The 17,616-nt window shown below is 43.8% G+C and overlaps 1 protein-coding gene across 13 annotated transcripts in view; it reads right to left on the reverse strand.

Moving 5' to 3' along the window:
• The window catches only part of RGL1 (ral guanine nucleotide dissociation stimulator like 1), a 154,259-nt gene that overhangs the window by 9,710 nt on the left and 126,933 nt on the right, over window positions 1-17,616 (reverse strand). For all 13 annotated transcript variants that reach the window (XM_065554471.1, XM_065554470.1, XM_065554466.1 and 10 more), the window contains 7 exons: window positions 16,747-16,836; window positions 12,752-12,838; window positions 10,839-10,871; window positions 8,650-8,771; window positions 7,867-7,956; window positions 4,800-4,986; window positions 2,329-2,583 (listed from right to left, as the gene is read on the reverse strand). In XM_065554471.1, coding sequence (XP_065410543.1) covers window positions 2,329-2,583; window positions 4,800-4,986; window positions 7,867-7,956; window positions 8,650-8,771; window positions 10,839-10,871; window positions 12,752-12,838; window positions 16,747-16,836 — 864 coding nt within the window. The remainder of the gene's footprint in view (window positions 1-2,328; window positions 2,584-4,799; window positions 4,987-7,866; window positions 7,957-8,649; window positions 8,772-10,838; window positions 10,872-12,751; window positions 12,839-16,746; window positions 16,837-17,616) is intronic.

Raw genomic sequence — 17,616 nt, forward strand, 5'->3', positions numbered from 1 at the left:
CAGTGAGATTTGGTTCAGGCCCATAGTTCACTGTTCTTTGCAGCACCTGAGGGATCAATTCCTTTAAAAAAAGGTGTCCTGCAAGTTGCAAAATATTTATTTGGTTCACCCATTCAAAATATATATAAATAAATACATGGAGTGTTTGTTCCATGGCTTGTGGGTGAGGCATAAGTGAGGTATGTAAAGAAGTCAACATAGGAAAATGGCCCAGTCCAGAGAAACACTGATAGCATCAGGTTTCAGAGTGGTAGCCGGGTTGGTCTGTAGTGGTAATGAGGCCAATGTAATCAGGGTGGCCCATTTCAAACAGTTGACAAAACTAATTTCCCCCTGCTGATACTCACACCTTCTTGTCAACTGTTTGAAATGGGCCATCCTGATTACATTGGCCTCATTACCACTACAAAAGTGATTTTCCCTCCCTTGGTATTCTACTGTTGAGAATAGCCCACTTCCACCTTAATTGAATTGGCTCGTTAGCACTGATCCCCCACTTGGGAAGGCAACTCCCATCTTTTCATGTACTGTGTATTTATACCTCTCTACTGTATTTTCCACTCCATGCATCTGATGAAGTGGGTTTTAGTGTTAGTCTCTAAGGTGCCACAAGTACTCCTTGTTGTTTTTACTGATAGCATCGTCAATAGTGACATTTACAAAGTGTTGTTGTACATGCTTTGATGTATATGCTGCCACCAATCCTAGAGCCTCTAAGTCTTGTCAGTCCCTGATATAAGAGACCACCATGAAGGCTGCTCTCTTCTATGTCTCTAGCTGTATGAGATCATTCCATCAACTGGGATCCCCTGGACATAACAGAGTCCCAATCATGACCACTCTGCTGCAAGCTGGAATGAGGGAGTGATAAAGAAGCGACTATAGCAATCCTGTGCCATCAGAGCATTGCTTAGATCCATTAGCTTTGCTACCACTTTGTGCCAGCAGCAGCTGCACGGCTGCGCATCTGGTCCACGGTTTATATCTTGACAGTTTCCCTTTAAATGGAAATGTTTCACAGAGGATCATCTATACCTGGATGAGAGGGATTCCAAATGGAGCTATAGGATGAAAGCATTGCTGCACACTTGCTAGTAGTTTTCATTGTAGAGGGAACACTGCTCAGTTCAACAGCTTGTCAGACCTTCCATTGTACAGTCACTAGTTTCAGGGGGGTACTGAGAAAAAAAAATTCCTTCCAGGCAGAAAGTTGGGACATGCAATCTCAGTGAAACCTGCCACATTCCTTCTTTGAGTTTCAAACCTCAAGTATAAAAATTTGTTATTTATATCTTCCATCCCCCAAACTAACACCGGAACTGGTTAACATTTTTCATTTGGAGAAAATTGGGATGAAATTTGAACATTTTTCACAATGAAATTTTCAGAAAAATATTCTTATATTCTCAGTATTTTTCCTTTTTAAAAATTTTCATTCTCAATTTTCCTTTATTGTTTTTAATTATTTATGATTTGGGGAGAGAGGGGGGTTCCATTTGCCATTTTGGTTTTCTAGCTTCAGGGCTTCCTTTCCAGTGCCAGTTTTGACTCATCCGCTCAATCATGTGATGAGATTTTTTCAAAATCAAAAATATTTATTTTTAAAAATTTTAGTCTTTGATACTGAAAAAAGTGTTTTTATTACAGTTGTTGAAAATCTCTGGGGAAAATTTTGATAAACTAAAAATAGATCAGTTTCCAAAACCCATACAATAAAACCCTGTTTGAAATTTTCACAAGACTTATTTTGATTTTTCTACTAATTCTAATAAATACAAATAAAACTTTGAATTTGGGACAAAGATTATGATTAAAATCCAAATATCATAATGATGGATGCATTAGAAATAGATTTGATATGATAGAAGGATATTGTATTATAACACCACCTTACAATTATATTCCCTTTGAGATCCCTATATAGCTAAGTGCTAGGTATTGTTTAAATAACATCTTTCACTCAAAAGAACTGAAACTCAAGAGGGATGTGTGTGGGGGGAGTAATGGGTGTGTGGAGCAGTGGGAGTGTCCACTACTAAAATGCAGCTACCGCTAAAAGTGGAATGCAGTGCACATTTACCACTAGCATGACACAACAATTTGGGACAAGCAATGAACTGGAGCCAACTGAAACCCCAGGGGGAGTTCAGAAGATGGAACATACTGTGAATACTGGAATGCAAGAATCAAGGGCATGATGTGGCCCTTAGCATTTAAAATTTAGCTGCTTTGATTTGCACCAAGGCTGAGACCTTGCATATAATTGGTCACCCTGAACAAAAACATCTCAGTACTAATAAAAACATTTAGCTCTTCCACATCACTGACCATGATACTCTTGTACATATTGCCATTGTTGTCTTCTATGCTGATCCGGATGATGCACATGTCTTCATTCTGCTGGTTGTAAACAGGAGGCAATACTGCTGAGGTAATGGATGTGACGGAGATGGAGCGCTTGTGGATCTTGGGATTGGAGGTTAAGGAAGGAGGGGGTGAGATAGTGTTGGTTAAAGATGACACCCCTGAGGAAGACGTGTCCATGGAATGGATAGAGGAACAAGAGGAGGAGGATTCAGAGAGCTAAGTAATGAAAAAAAAAATAAGAAAAAACAACATACAATTAGAAACATGACCACGGAATTGTCATTTCCGGGGTGGGGGAGGGGCGAGAGAGGCACAATCAGGAATTCAGTTACTGTAAAATCTATGCCAGGTTTCTAAAGTTCTTAGTGGCATTCTCACCTCTGCAAGGAGTAATCTGACAATTTACTATTCACATTAAAAATCTTCCCACCCGCCAACCCTGTCCGGTATGGGTGCTGCTGGACTCCACTACTATATACCCTTTTCGTTTTCTGCTGCTCCTTGGAGAACAGACCAGCAGGTGGCAGCAGATACAACAAACCAAAGGAAGTTGTGGGATGCCAGACTACAGACGGAAACTGGTTTAGGAAGAAGCTCCTAACAGCAGGGGTACGTCAGCAGATATCAAAGGGAAGTAGGCTCTTTTATTAGGTGAAACACAAACAGTCAAATATCCCCAAAACACCCTTTTCCTCACTGGCAACTCAGCCTTTGATTTGAGGGTAGCAGCCTGGTGCACTTAACACTCTCTCTGATTAGTTGCTGTCACGTCTAACAAGCATTGCGGTGGGTGAGAATAGGACTAACTATATATATGTATATACACACGCTCAGACTATGTTTATAAAGGCCAAGAGGATAACTGTTCTGGTATAGAACAGAGTTCCAATGACCATCATGGGTCGTAAGAAGGACAAGGGGCAGCTCTGCCCTTTATACTTGCATGCAGTGGCATGCGGCAGCAGGGGGAGCTTGAGCCACCCAATGGGTGCCGCTGAGGGAAAAAGTTTCCGAGGGCCGTGCACTGGGGGCACAGACACAAGAGTGGAATGCACATGTGCAATCACTCAAAGGACTCTTACACTGAAATAAGAGAGTCCACAGAGGCGCTTGCACCAGTTTGACTGAAGCAGTTTAATTAAACCGGTGCAAGTGTGTGTGTAGACAAGGCCTCACTGTTGGTTTTTCCCTTCTCCAATTCCCCTCTGATTGGCTTCTCATTTTGATATTTTCTTCTCTCCTCCTGCCATATTGGTGGAGTCTCCCCAGGGCCTGCAGTATGGGCAGAATCTACCTTATTGTGAATCATTTACCCACACCTTTTTGTGTCAGTGCGGCTACCCACTTCCACACGTCCCCAGCTTCCCCTGCACAGTGCTTTAGGCTTTGTCTTCATTGCCAAAAACTGGTGTGGTTTTACAGCAGAATAACAAATGCACATTAGCTATCCTGCTGTAAAATCCTAGTGGAGACAAAGCACAGCAGTTTTACTGCATGGCGAACTAGGTGAGGTCAACCACAAGCAGGGGGATAGTGTTGACCTCACCTACCTCCCTCACTGTAAAAACCACAGGAACCTTCCTCTTCCAGGGTTTTACAGAAGTGTAGTTAATGCGGGTGAGCTATTGCACTGTAAAAAACCCTGCCTTTTCTGAAGTGAGGACATAGCCATTTTCACCATGCTGAACCACTGGAGGCAACTCTGTAGCAGAACCAGGGGATCAATAGAAAGACCAACCACCCTAAGGCTAAGTGCAGATGAGCTCATTCAACCTGAGAAGTTCCAGGAGGAAATGCTTGTGGCTGGTTCCATTCACCTCCACAAGGCTTTGCCCCCCTGGTTTTTAAAAAAAGGGAGAATGGAAATCCTCTAGGCCCTTCCTCTCACTGCCATTATCCTATCCGCTGGGCCTCGGGAATACCGCAAGCAATCTGATATTTGCACACACACTCTTCAGTCTGTTGGTCCAACTGCCAGGAAGCCAATAACCTCCCAGCATAAACATGCCATTACAGACAGCTCTGTCACTCCCACAACTGGTGTGTTGAGAGAGACAGATCTAGTGCTGTTACATGGCCACATGACTACCTAAAAATCCCTCCAGACCCCACAAGAAAAGCTGATCCCAAGAAATTAAAAATGGTTCCCCCTGTGTACATGCTATAGATCTGGCAACACCCAAAAGCTGCTCATAAAAGGAATCGTATAAAAAGCCTGACCTGGATCTTTTCTACTTTCATCACATCTATTTTTAAGGATACTCCCATTTCCAAGGATACTGACCAAGCAAGTAGTGCCTTGGTCAGTTATAAGAGTAGACATGAGTGCGCAATGCAACTGAAATTTCAGCTATTGCTTATACTAGAAGGGTCAACTATTCATCAGGGGTATTCATGCTGCAAGCCTTCTGAACTAAGGGTCTACACTGTACCTTTTTCTGAGGCTCATCAGGAGTGTCTATGGGGGTGATGCAGACTTCTTCACCCTCAGAGTGGTTCGACTCACACGATGATACACTGACAGAATCCATGCTTTCACCAGAGCTCCCACTTGGAGTAGATTTGGGCTGCTCTTTGGTGGGTGTGCTATTGGTAATCACATCTGCTCCCAGAAACAGTCTGGCAAAGAACACAAAATATACCACGTAAATAAGACAACTACAGAATGTTGCTGGACTGATCAAAGAGACGACGCTTGATTCATGTGTCCAGTGTGTTATTTTGTTTCTCAAGTGGTCTGGTGTCCTGGCTCCATCCATATTATATGTAAGATTTGCCATAAGAATTCCTTAAACACCAACACATTAGTATCCCAATCTCTCTCTCTCTCTCTCACACACACACACAGAAACACTCTCCAACCACAGAGCCAGAGTCAGGGGTAATGTACTAGGTGGTGTAAGTTAGACTCCATTACAGTTATTTAAATCAACTGACCAATGAGTAATTAATTTGGTGTAATTTACACACCAATGAGCCGGAAAAAGATAAATTAAAGTAAGCCTACTTCAGCTCACACATTTCTACACTCTCCTGTTAGTTGCTTTTCTTGCTTCTTTTCTGACCCCTCTGACATGTGAATTACATCATCTTAGAATCTCTTGCACTCAGACTTGGGGAGTGGGGCAAAATTCAGAAGAGAGATTAAGGGTTAAGACACATCAGTGAGTGGGTGGGAATCTAACCGAACAAAAGATTCAAACTAAGCCTACAAATGCCAAATTCATCCCTTGTGCGACTTTAATGACTTCAACAGGGTTACACCAGAGATTAATTTCTCTCTAAGACTCTAAATGGATATAATTTATACATACAATGAGAAGGCCAGAAGAAGGTGTAAATTACATGATTTTATATTCTTGGAGATTCACTTAAACTCACCTCTGAGTTTGGGTCTAAGTCAGTCTAAGGAGTCTAGAGGGGATCTAATTTGGTATTACAATATGTTGAAGGGGTGAGGCAAATTAAGTTGGGTGCTGACAAGGCATCTCATCAGTGGACAGAACCCAGAATGGTGCCACATAACGTCCAGGGAAGAATTATGCCAAGCACTATTATTTTGTAAAATATATTCAGATTGCAGGTACCACAATTTTTAAAACAAAGATTATACAGCAAACACAAATACCTCAGCCTAACTATTTTATGCTAATTTATAATACAAGAGCTACACTGAAATATGGTCGGAAATAGAAGGATAAACCCAGTACTCAACAGTGACACTTACCATACACAGTTTAGGCACAATGCCAGGGGGAGAGAGTTAGAGACACAACTTGATTCAGACACAGCAGCTTCAGTCTCCAACTCTGCCATTCCCACACCTCTTCATAACCAACTCCAAGGGACAAAACCAAACACAAACACCTTCCTGTCCAAACAGCTGCCCTGATCTTATGAGGACCAGAACTGACACAAACAGCCATCAAGAGTCTATTGCTGAGGATCCTAGATTGCCACAGAGCTTGCATGGAATTTATGTTTGTCCACTGTTCTGAGGAACCCAGGTGAAAGACCAAGGCAGGAAAGGAGGAGTTAATAGACAGGTTTTGTCTTCATATTAATTCTGATGTTGGCTGTAAAATTCATCATCTCCTCTTGTCCTGACCATGTCACCCCTCCATGAATATTTTCCTGTCTTCTCTCATATCACGCTCACCTTTGAGGTTCTACACATTTTTGCTGAGCCCACTTGATTTCTGCTCCCATTTCCCCCGGTTTTCCCTACATTCCTTCAGATTCTCTCACTTTATTGTTTCCTTTCTCTAATCTTTGTCTCTTTAGCCAACTCTTGGCTCCATGCTCTTTCTCCCCTCCCCACAATCTTGTGCTTGAATTGCTAAGCAACGTTTCCTGATCATCTGTCTGAACTAGACTGAATGTTTGACTGGGTTGATAGTACGTACCTACCTTACAGGATGATTTTAGGGTTGCCAACTGTCTAACTGCACAAACCCAAACACCCTTGCCCCGCCCCCTGTCCCACCCCTTCCCAAGGTCTTGCCCCATCCCACCCCTTCTCTGAGGCCCCACCCCTGCTCAGTCCATCCCCCATCCCTCTGTTGCTTACTCTCCCTCAACCTCGATCACTTTCACCGGGCTGGGGCAGGGGGTTGGGGTGCGGGCTCTGGGCTGGGGGTTGGGGCAGGGGTACAGGAGGGGGTATGGGCTCTGGGAGGGAGTTTGGGTGCAGGAGGGAGCTCAGGGCTGAGGCAAGGGGTGTAGGAGGGGGTGCGGGCTTTGGGAGGGAGTTTGAGTGTGGGAGGAGGCTCAGGGCTGGGGGTTAGGGTGCGGGAGGAGGTGAGGAGTGCAGGCTCCGGGTGGCGCTTACCTCAAGCAGCTCCCGGAAGCGACCGGCATGTCCAGCTCCTAGGCTCAGGGGCAGCCAGGTAGCTCAGCGCACTGCCCCTGCTTGCAGGCACTTCTCCCGCAGCTCCCATTGGTCATGGTTCCTGGCCAATGGGAGCTGCGGAGTCGGTGCTCGGGGCAGGGTTGAGGGCAGCTCATGGAGACTTTTTAATTTTTTAAATAAATAAATTAGGTGATTCTAATTTTCATGTTAAAATTCTGCAGAAAATTTTTGCACATACAATAAATTAAACCAACTGTGGGCCTCAGTCTGATCTCATTTACTCTGCTTTTGCACCGGTATAATTCCATTGTATTTGGTGACGTTATTCCTGAGCAACATCAGCGTCACTGAGTTTATAAGTGGGCCCTAAATTTGTTACTTCTCCTATACCCCAAAAAGGCTGGTAACCACTGAATGATTTGTTTGTAATCTTTTTCAGCTGTAGTCATCATAAGTATTACCTGGAACAATAATTCAATAAACACTTGCAGATGTAATTATGAACTTTTAGCTGACAATGTCCCTTTAAAGTGATCAGATTCCCTGCCAAGTTCCTCGTCTGGTGGAATACATTTTTCTTGTTTGATTTATTCAGGTCATTCCTCTACTAATTCACCAGATGCCATTACCCCTTCTGTCATACTCACAAGCTGAGTCTCTTCACCATACTCTTCCGAGGTTTCGGTGATGTGGTGTTAGTGTCAACAGCTGCTTCTATCTCACATGAGAGGCCATAACTACAACAGGGAAGATTTATTTATTTGAGGGAGTTAAATATCATTTTATCATCATGCAATATGGCCTCAGACTAGCAATAATTTAAAGAGAGAGATATTCAGTTACTCCAGTTCCAACAAGAGATTACCGCAATGCAGCACAGAGAAACATCAGCCTGCACGCATTGTACCTTGAGGAAAGGAGTATTTGCTTTTTTTTTTTACAATAGTTTAAAAAGAATTCAAATGTGTTTTTTGATCATATTAACTATATCATAAAAGCAATCTCAGAAAAGGGATTATATATACAGTGCAGGATGGGACTGAACACCGTCACTCTGTTTAAGTTGAAATCGGTGTCCTTTGACGATGAATTTTATAGTACTATGAAGTATGTATCATAGGTTCACACCTCTAGGTAATACTGAGTGTATACGTATGCACACACACAGACCGACAGACATACAGGTCAGACAAAACACACTATAACATTTTAAAGTTGAAAACCAAATTCCCAATCTCAAAACTAAATCCTGCAAAGTGTTAACCAAGTTTTCACCAGCTGTGTGCTAAAAGGCACACATACATGCTGTATCCTTGATTTACAGTATATTTAAATTACTATGAGACTATCTAAGCCAGACATAGGTCATACACATAGATGGGAGGCTGGACATGAAAAACATGCTCCCTTGAGTGCATTGATAGTCTCACCTCTCCTCCTCTGTTAACAGCCGCTGTCTCCTGAACCATCGGATGAATTTTTGGTCTGGCGTCATGCAATAGCTATTACAGGAAGATTGCAAGAGCTTAATTTGGGCAATTACTTCAAACTCCTAAGGAAACAAATAATCAAATAGGAATTTTAATGAGAAATCAAAACAAAGCCAAATACAGACTCATTCACATACAAAGCAAGGATAAGTGGGCAGAACACACGCACCAATAACCACAGGACAAACTAAAGACTGCTTCATTCTTAACTGGATACCCAGGCAATTTTAGACACCACAAAGCAGTTTTTCAACAACGAAATCCGTCTTTTGTTTTCCCAAACAGGTTTTAGGTTTTTACAAGTTTCATCAAAGCTCCACAGGTTAAAATATGGAAAAATAGGACAATCTCCCAACACCAGGAACTCTGCCTTTCAGTAGAACTGATTTTGAGAGAGACAAACCCTAATGTGAGTTTAGCACTGGCATAAGATGCCAGAATGACGGTGCTGCACACTGAAGTCATCGACTAGGGACATCATGGAAAATAGCAGTGAAAGCTTCCACATACTGTTCCACTCAGATGCCTCATCCCTGACCCAGATGGACCACCCTTAGAGGGAATTCATTCTCTGTGCTTATTCGGTCCTTACATTGCTGAGACTACAAACAAGGGTGTCCATAGCGTTGACTGATGAAGAAATCTGCCTTCCACTGCCTTGTACGTTGTGCAGCCATTTATACTTGTGTAACGTGAGTGTGACATGCTACCCCTGGTGTGAACGAATGGAGAATTTGGATTTGGTATTGTTTTACACATGCTTTGCTGAGGGGTAAATTACAGCACAGGGTGGAAGGCAGGGCAGACTCAGCACCTAGGAACTGGACTGAGACTACCAACCAACCATCAGATGGCAACAACTTTCATTTACTACCAATCTGGGCTGAACTGGGCCGGCGACTTAGTCACAGGAGCTTTTGTGCCCCTCTACCAATACTCTGAGCCACCCAGTCATAAATAAAAGGGAAGTTTAAAATGTGGTTTATGGAGCTGGGAATCAGTTAAGAGTAAGGAAATGGGCCTTATCACAGCAAAAATCAAAGTCTGCACTGAGTCCCTGAAAAGGAGATTTGCCTTTGGTTTGTCGTTATTCAGACAGATATGACCCAAGCACATTGCCTTCTACGTGGCTTTTCTTTACCTCTTTATCTGTGCAACCAATGCAGGGCAGACTGAAAGGGCAGGCAGACAGCATTTATTTCTCCGCCCCGTGTCACCCTTTCATTCTCCTCCGCATCCTTTCTTTGGATCCAATGAAGCAGATTAATGCAGCAAACTAAGGAAGTTTACGAGACTCATGCTATGCTTTCTAAAAAGCAAACTTCACTTACTAGCAGGTCTGTTCTGCTGTTGATACGTTGGATTTATGAGATAACAGACTTCTTCCACTGATGCTCAGAGGCAGTGAATGTACAGTTCCCATGCATAAATGTTCTAGAAGTATACTGACTAGTGCTTAGGACTTCCTTTCCCCTGTAGCACCCATCTAATTATTGGCAGTCCTTCCTTCACTCCCCAGCCTCTTCAGGCTTGTGTGGGCTCACACACATAGCGGTCTACTATTCAAGGCCGGCTCCAGGCACCAGCCCACCAAGCATGTGCTTGGGGTGGCACCTGGAAGGGTGCAGTGCGGGGCTCCGGCCCGAGAGCGGGGCCGCGACTGGGCTCGCCGCCGGGATGAGCAGAGCTGTGGCGGGCTCGCCGCCCTCCCCCCAGCACTCTGGCTGCCGTGGCGAGCTCGCCGCCCTCCCCCCGGTGCTCTGGCCGCTGGGGAGAGCGGAGACCCGGCCGGGCTCTCCACCCTCCTCCCGGCACTCCGGCCGGTCAGGGAGAGTGGGGCCCCGGCCTGGCTCTCTGCCCTCCTCCCGGCGCTCCGGCCGCCAGCGGAGCCGCGACGGGCTCGCCGCGCTCCCCTGCCGCGCTCTGGCTCGGGGCGGGCGGGGGCGGCAAAAAAGCCAGAGCCGGCCCTGCCACTGTTCTATCTTTATTTGCAGGTAACGCCCATTGAAGTCAGTGGTCGTTGGGAATGCACCAGGGGAAAAGAGTAAGTCCCTAAAGTAAAGTACAAGCAGGATTCCCTACAACAGGGTGGCAGCAAAATGCTAGTCATGGAAGCAGTTCAGACTTACCCGTCTCCTCTTCTCAAAGTTTATCAGCCCACCCTGTATGAAGCAAAGAAAACAGGGACCACTGAAGAATCCAACGTGCATATATTCAACAGCAGTGTAATAAAGTCAGAGAGTGAAAGAAGTGCTGAATTCAATCATATGGTCTCTTTGAGCAAGGACCTTCTAGAGACCTGAGTTTTCTGATTGGTAAAGAATTTGGCAGCTGCATGCTAGGCCCTACTGGAGCTCTGTCTCTGGACTGAATGGCAGTTTGATTAAGAAGGAAGTTCCAATGTTGAAACAGATATAGCATGCTTCAGGTCTGGCTGAAGTGTGCTGTCAGAACTTTGTGTGTGAGAAATCTGCTTGACTTCTGCCTGCACTACAAGTGGCTCAAGCCAGTGTTCCCAAACCTTGAGTTTGTAAGCACCAAGTGAACACACATGGATACATATACACACACAACTGGCAAACAAACCCAGTACAGAATTAAGTTTTGTGTGTATTCTGAGTCACAGCTGCTTCCTTTAGATGATCCTTGCAAAACTATCAAGAAAATTTACTAGCGCAGCCAAAAACATTCTAGCCCATCCTCACTACAAACATCAACACCAAAATATTCAAACTTGAATACCTCAAGTGTAGCTCCTAATTCCATATTAAAGCATCCAAAAAAGTGTGCTGATTTTCAAAGGTGTTGAGTACTTGCAGCTCCCAATGACTTCCCTGGGATTTGAGGGGTTTAAAACCTCTGAAAACCAGACCATTTTTATATAGGTGCCTAAATAAGGATTTAGGAGCCAGCTTCAAACAGCCAAGTTTTAAAATGCTGACCCTAAAGTGCAACCCATTTTCCTGCAAATCACCCCCCATATTTTCTTTCATTGATCCTTGGTCACACTCAAACTCACCTGGCCACACATGTCCCATTCACTCATAATTCACCTGTGATTTTTCCAATTCTCTTCTTCACCCTCAGATCCATCCATTCTATTCACCTTTGGAATACTATGGAACAGGGGTTGGCAACGCTTGGCACGTGGCTCGCCAGGGCCGGGCCAGTTTATTTACCTGCTGATGCGGCAGGTTCGGCCGATCGCAGCCCCCACTGGCCGCGGTTTGCCGTCCCGGGCCAATGAGGGCAGCGAGAAGCAGCGCGGGCGAGGGATGTGCTGGCCGCGGCTTCCCGCCGCCCCCATTGGCCCAGGACGGCAAACTGCGGCCAGTGGGGGCCGCGATCGGCCGAACCTGCCGCGTCAGCAGGTAAATAAACTGGCCCGGCCCGCCAGGGTGCTTACCCTGGAGAGCCGCGTGCCGAACGTTGCCGACCCCTGCTATGGAACCTCTGCCCCCTGGTCAGAATCTCTTGGGCCTGTCCTTCCCTGCCTACACTAAGATTGGCCAGCTGAAGAGGAGGGAGAATCCTTACTCACAAAGGTCTTCAGTGCTCAAACACTTACAAAATGAAGTAAGAGCATGTTGAAGAACTTAACTTCTCAAGTTGAAGAGCTGAACTTAAGACAATTTTGTGGTGTTGAGTTTCCCAACACGGAGGGGGGAAGTTTCTATTTTTAAAAAAGTTTTAATTAAAATAAAATAATAAAAACTTTTATACTCTCATTAGGATTTTTTCAAGCAAAACATAAATGTTGAGCATAAAGTACCACACTTAATGTCCTAGTAAATAAGCTCCATTATTAAATTCAGTAGAGATCTTTTTTTCCTAATAAAAATATTGCTCATCCTCCCCATCTATAACTTTTGACACTGCAAACTCCTCTATACGTCTGTGAATGTTTCATATGAGGATGTGACAAAAGCGAAACATACAGAACCATCAGGATTTGTGCTCAGTGGTGGCTAGTAAATTTGTTGGCCCAATTATCACAACTGCAGGGAGAGGGGTTATAATTCAAGAAGTTGTACAAACCTACCTCTATGTAGTCCTGCAGCGCTGTGTCAAGCATGGTCAGGTCTGTAAGAAAGGTGCCAAGGTAGGGGACCGTACCCTGCATGACTCCCTGCAGACAATCAGAGCAGTGTCTGGTTAATTGTCAGAGAAAGGCTATGAATTCCAGCCAGTACATTATGATATAATATATTATACAGAGTAGTCAGCTGAAAGCCTGCAGCAAAATTCTGGGCCTGATTCTGTTCCATTTAAATCAATAGGAATTTTGCCATTGACTTCAATGGGAGTGGGATGGGGCCATTGTTATTCAAATAAACAAATGGATATTGAAGAGTGGCTATATTCAGGGCCTCTGCAACACTAGCTCCTGCACATAGAATTCCTACTGCTGTCCTACAGGTGGAATGAGCGTGAAATATGTTAAAAGGAGCACAAACGCCAGCATCCCACAGCTCCCTTCAGACTGTGCAGATGGCTCCTAACACTTTGTGTAAATAGCCTTTTTCTATGGCTCAACTCGGTGGGTCTTTGCTTTTTAATGAAGTTATAAAATCGTGTGATTACATTCACATTTTTTCCCTCCAAGCTGGGTATGTCCTCCTTGGGATAATCACTGTGTTCTAATTAATTCAGGACTCAACTTTCAACCTTCCTAAGTCTTCTACCTTATTTGGTGTCAGGGTTTCTACATCAGTGAGGAAAAAATTCTCACTGCTAGTAAAACCAGCAAAAAGATTCATATATTTGCCAGTCAACCAAAATGAAAAATATTTAGCAGTTTTTGCTTCCATTTCCCCCCGTTTCCAGATCTCTCCTCCTAATCAGTTTGTCTGAGAAAGCCGTTTGTTTCAGCAAACGTTCCACTCCCAGTTTCATCAGGGTAAAAAGCAGTTTTCACTGGCAAAAAGGAAACAGGCACGTCTTATGCTTAGGTGCCGACTCCGTGGAAAAATTAGTGGGTGCCAAGCTCCCCTCTTGCCCTACACCTCCCCTCCCCCCCCCCAGCGCACTGCTCCTCCACCTACCTCCCAATGCTTAGGACTTTCCAGGAGGGAGGGGGGGAGGAGTGGGGATGTGGCGCACTCAGGAGAGTAGGTGGGGAAGAGGCAGGGCAGGGGTGGGAGACTTGGGGGAAGGGGGTGGAATGGGGGTGGGGTGAGGGCAGTGCAGGGCCGGGATGGGGTCAAGCACCCACCGGGAACAGTGGAAATTGGCACCTATGGTCATATGGAATCATCTCCTGTGCAAATTCCATAAAAATTAAGCAGATCTCTCAAAAATCCTGAGAGTTCCTGTGTGTTTCATGAGCTCACTGAAGTGAATGACAATTTCTCTTTGACCAGAACTAATTTTCCTGTAACATCATATAACTTTTCATTTTTTTGCAGTAAACATTTTATCAAGTAAAAAATGGTTATTTTCACACAGCTTTGTTTAAAGGGTAATAATAGAGATTGCTACTGGAGTCTGAATAAGAGCTCCTATGCTTCCTTAGGAAAGACGACCAGCCAGTCAGAAGCTATGGATATCTGCCTACAGCCATCAATCATTTATTGCTGTCTCATGCGGCGGTTTGTATAAATTTCTCAAAGTCTTGAAATTAAGGCCCAAGTCCTCAGTCCTGCATCCAATCCTGAGAAGCTGGGCTGGGCACTGGGTAGATGGAGGTGGAAGTGAAGGAAGTATCTCTAGGCACCCTTGTTTACTCCTGCTGTGGATAGATAAGTGGCTATTGGTGCAACAGCAAATACTCTGGCACCACCATTTCTCCTCCAACTCCTGCAGTCTTTTACAGCCATCAGCACTTCCTCATTTCAGGCATTTGATAGATACTTATGTTTTGTAAATATACTTCCTGTGGCAGTTTAGTAAATTTATGGGAGTTTTTGGAGCACAGGACAGCTGGGATTCTCAAATTATCTGCTCAGTGACAGCTAGGGTGACCAGATGTCCCAATTTTATAGGGACAGTCCTGTTATTTGGGGCTTAGTCTTGTATAGGTGCCTATTACCCAATCCCCTGTCTCAATTTTTCACACTTGCTCTCTGGTCACCCTTGTGACAGTTTAGAGACACAAGGTGGGGAGGTGTTATTTTTTATTGGACCACCTTCTGTTGGTGAGAGAGACAAACTTTTGAGCTTACACAGAGCTCTATTTCAGGGCTGGCAAACTGGAAGAAGAGCTCTGCACAAGCCCCAAAACTTGTCTCAATCCCCAACAAAAGTTGGTTCAATAGAACATATTACCTCACCCAGCTTGTCTCCGTAATATCCTATGACCTGACATGGCTACAACACCACAGCATACAATAATTCTGTTACAGCTTGGCAGTTCAGCACACACCATATAATATCTGTGCAGTACATAAAGATGTATTACAAACTCCTGTTTCTGTTCTGTTTTATACTGTAATGTCTGTTTATTAATACATAGAAATTTATAAAAAGAAGAACAGGAGTACTTGTGGCACCTTAGAGACTAACAAATTTATTAGAGCATAAGCTTTCGTGGACTACAGCCCACTTCTTCGGATGCATAAAGAATGGAACATATATTGAGGAGATATATATACACACATACAGAGAGCATAAACAGGTGGGAGTTGTCTTACCAACTCTGAGAGGCCAATTAAGAGAAAAAAACTTTTGAAGTGATAATCAAGCTAGCCCAATACAGACAGTTGAGAAGTGTGAGAGTACTTACAAGGGGAGATAGATTCAATGTTTGTAATGGCTCAGCCATTCCCAGTCCTTATTCAAACCGGAGTTTTGAATGACCAGACAGGTTAAAGTGTTCTCCCACTGGTTTTTGAGTATTTTGATTCCTGATGTCAGATTTGTGTCCATTAATTCTTTTGCGTAGAGACTGTCCGGTTTGGCCAATGTACATGGCAGAGGGGCATTGCTGGCACATGATGGCATATATCACATTGGTAGATGTGCAGGTGAACGAGCCCCTGATGGTATGGCTGATGTGATTAGGTCCTATGATGATGTCACTTGAATAGATATGTGGACAGAGTTGGCATCGGGGCTTGTTACAAGGATAGGTTCCTGGGTTAGTGGTTTTGTTCAGTGATGTGTGGTTGCTGGTGAGTATTTGCTTTAGGTTGGGGGGTTGTCTGTAAGCGAGGACAGGTCTGTCTCCCAAGATCTGTGAGAGTAAAGGATCATCTTTCAGGATAGGTTGTAGATCTCTGATGATGCGCTGGAGAGGTTTTAGTTGGGGGCTGAAGGTGACAGCTAGTGGTGTTCTGTTATTTTCTTTGTTGTTGTTGCCCAACATTCAGTGACAGACCTGCGGGTGGCTATATTACAACAGAAAAACTTCAAAAACAGACTCCAAAGAGAGACTGCTGAGCTAGAATTGATATGCAAACTAGACACAATCAACTCCGGTTTGAATAAGGACTGGGAATGGCGGAGCCATTACAAACATTGAATCTATCTCCCCTTGTAAGTACTCTCACACTTCTTAACTGTCTGTACTGGGCTAGCTTGATTATCACTTCAAAAGTTTTTTTCTCTTAATTAATTGGCCTCTCAGAGTTGGTAAGACAACTCCCACCTGTTTATGCTCTCTGTATGTGTGTATATATATCTCCTCAATATATGTTCCATTCTATATGCATCCGAAGAAGTGGGCTGTAGTCCACGAAAGCTTATGCTCTAATAAATTTGTTAGTCTCTAAGGTGCCACAAGTACTCCTGTTCTTCTTTTTGCGGATACAGACTAACATGGCTGCTACTCTGAAACCTGTCATAGAAATTTATACAGAAAGAATATTTTAGGCCATATGTAAAAAGGGACAGAGTTAAGGCTGAGTGTTCAATCTTCACTGTTTAAGTTCCTTGACACTGTACTTGGTTGATCAACCTCACTGTTGTATTGACTCTCGGGTTTTTGCATGGTATAATGTGCTTTGTGCTCTGTTTCTTAAAATGCATTTCTGGATTTTGCTTCTATTATCCCAGGTATAAATTCAGAGAGAAGAGAGAACAGCATGCTGCACACACCATATCTTTCTGGAGCTGAAGCCGCCTCTGGGTCCTTTTCTGGTTCTCTTTCACACTACTGTCCAGATTTGCAAACTTGGATGTTCCTTCCTTCGGAGTGAATGAAAGGGCAATTAATGGGGGACATTATTGGTAGGATTGAAATACATGAAAATTCACCCAGCTGAGCCACACTGCCCTGAGGTTCAGAAACGTGTGCTTAACTTTTTTGCTTGTTTTAAAAAAAACGTTAAGGCTTCTGCACTGCTGGGGTTTGTTGGAGACAATCATACCAAATTACCACAAGGGAGTTTGTCTGCAAAACAGTCCTGGCCCAGGCGAAGCTTAGAAGAACCACAAATCAACTGAGATTTTTAAATTCAAGAAACTTGAATATGCGCCATACATTTGGATTCTCATCCGAACGCAGCTTCTGGGCCTTTTGTCCTTAGACGGTTAACTTATTTTGCAATCAGCAATTTTACAAGTAAACATCTCCCCTACACGGTGGTGTTTTTCTTTTTTTATACAGTGACTCTATGATATGATGACTAACCTCTATGGTTTTCCAAGTAATACAGAGACATTCAGGAAATAAAAGTGTTTGTTTTAGATTTGCACAATTCGAGGCTGAGGGATTTAGGTTTTCCAATAACTATATGAATGGGAGCCATATTTCATAACAGTTCTGTAGCCTTTGCCTTGTGACGTTAATTTATTTCTGAGATTATGACCCCCTTTTTCTAGTGAGTCCCAAAACAATAATAAATAATAATTTGCATTTGTAAAGCTCCTTTTGTAGGCTCTCCAGACACTTTATAAATGTGAATTAATCAAGACTCCCAATATTCCTATCAGATAGGTGAGTAATACAACACCTATTTTATAGTT

This window comes from Chrysemys picta, chromosome 8 (genome assembly GCF_011386835.1).
Source record: "Chrysemys picta bellii isolate R12L10 chromosome 8, ASM1138683v2, whole genome shotgun sequence".
NCBI classification, from domain to species: Eukaryota; Metazoa; Chordata; order Testudines; family Emydidae; genus Chrysemys; species Chrysemys picta.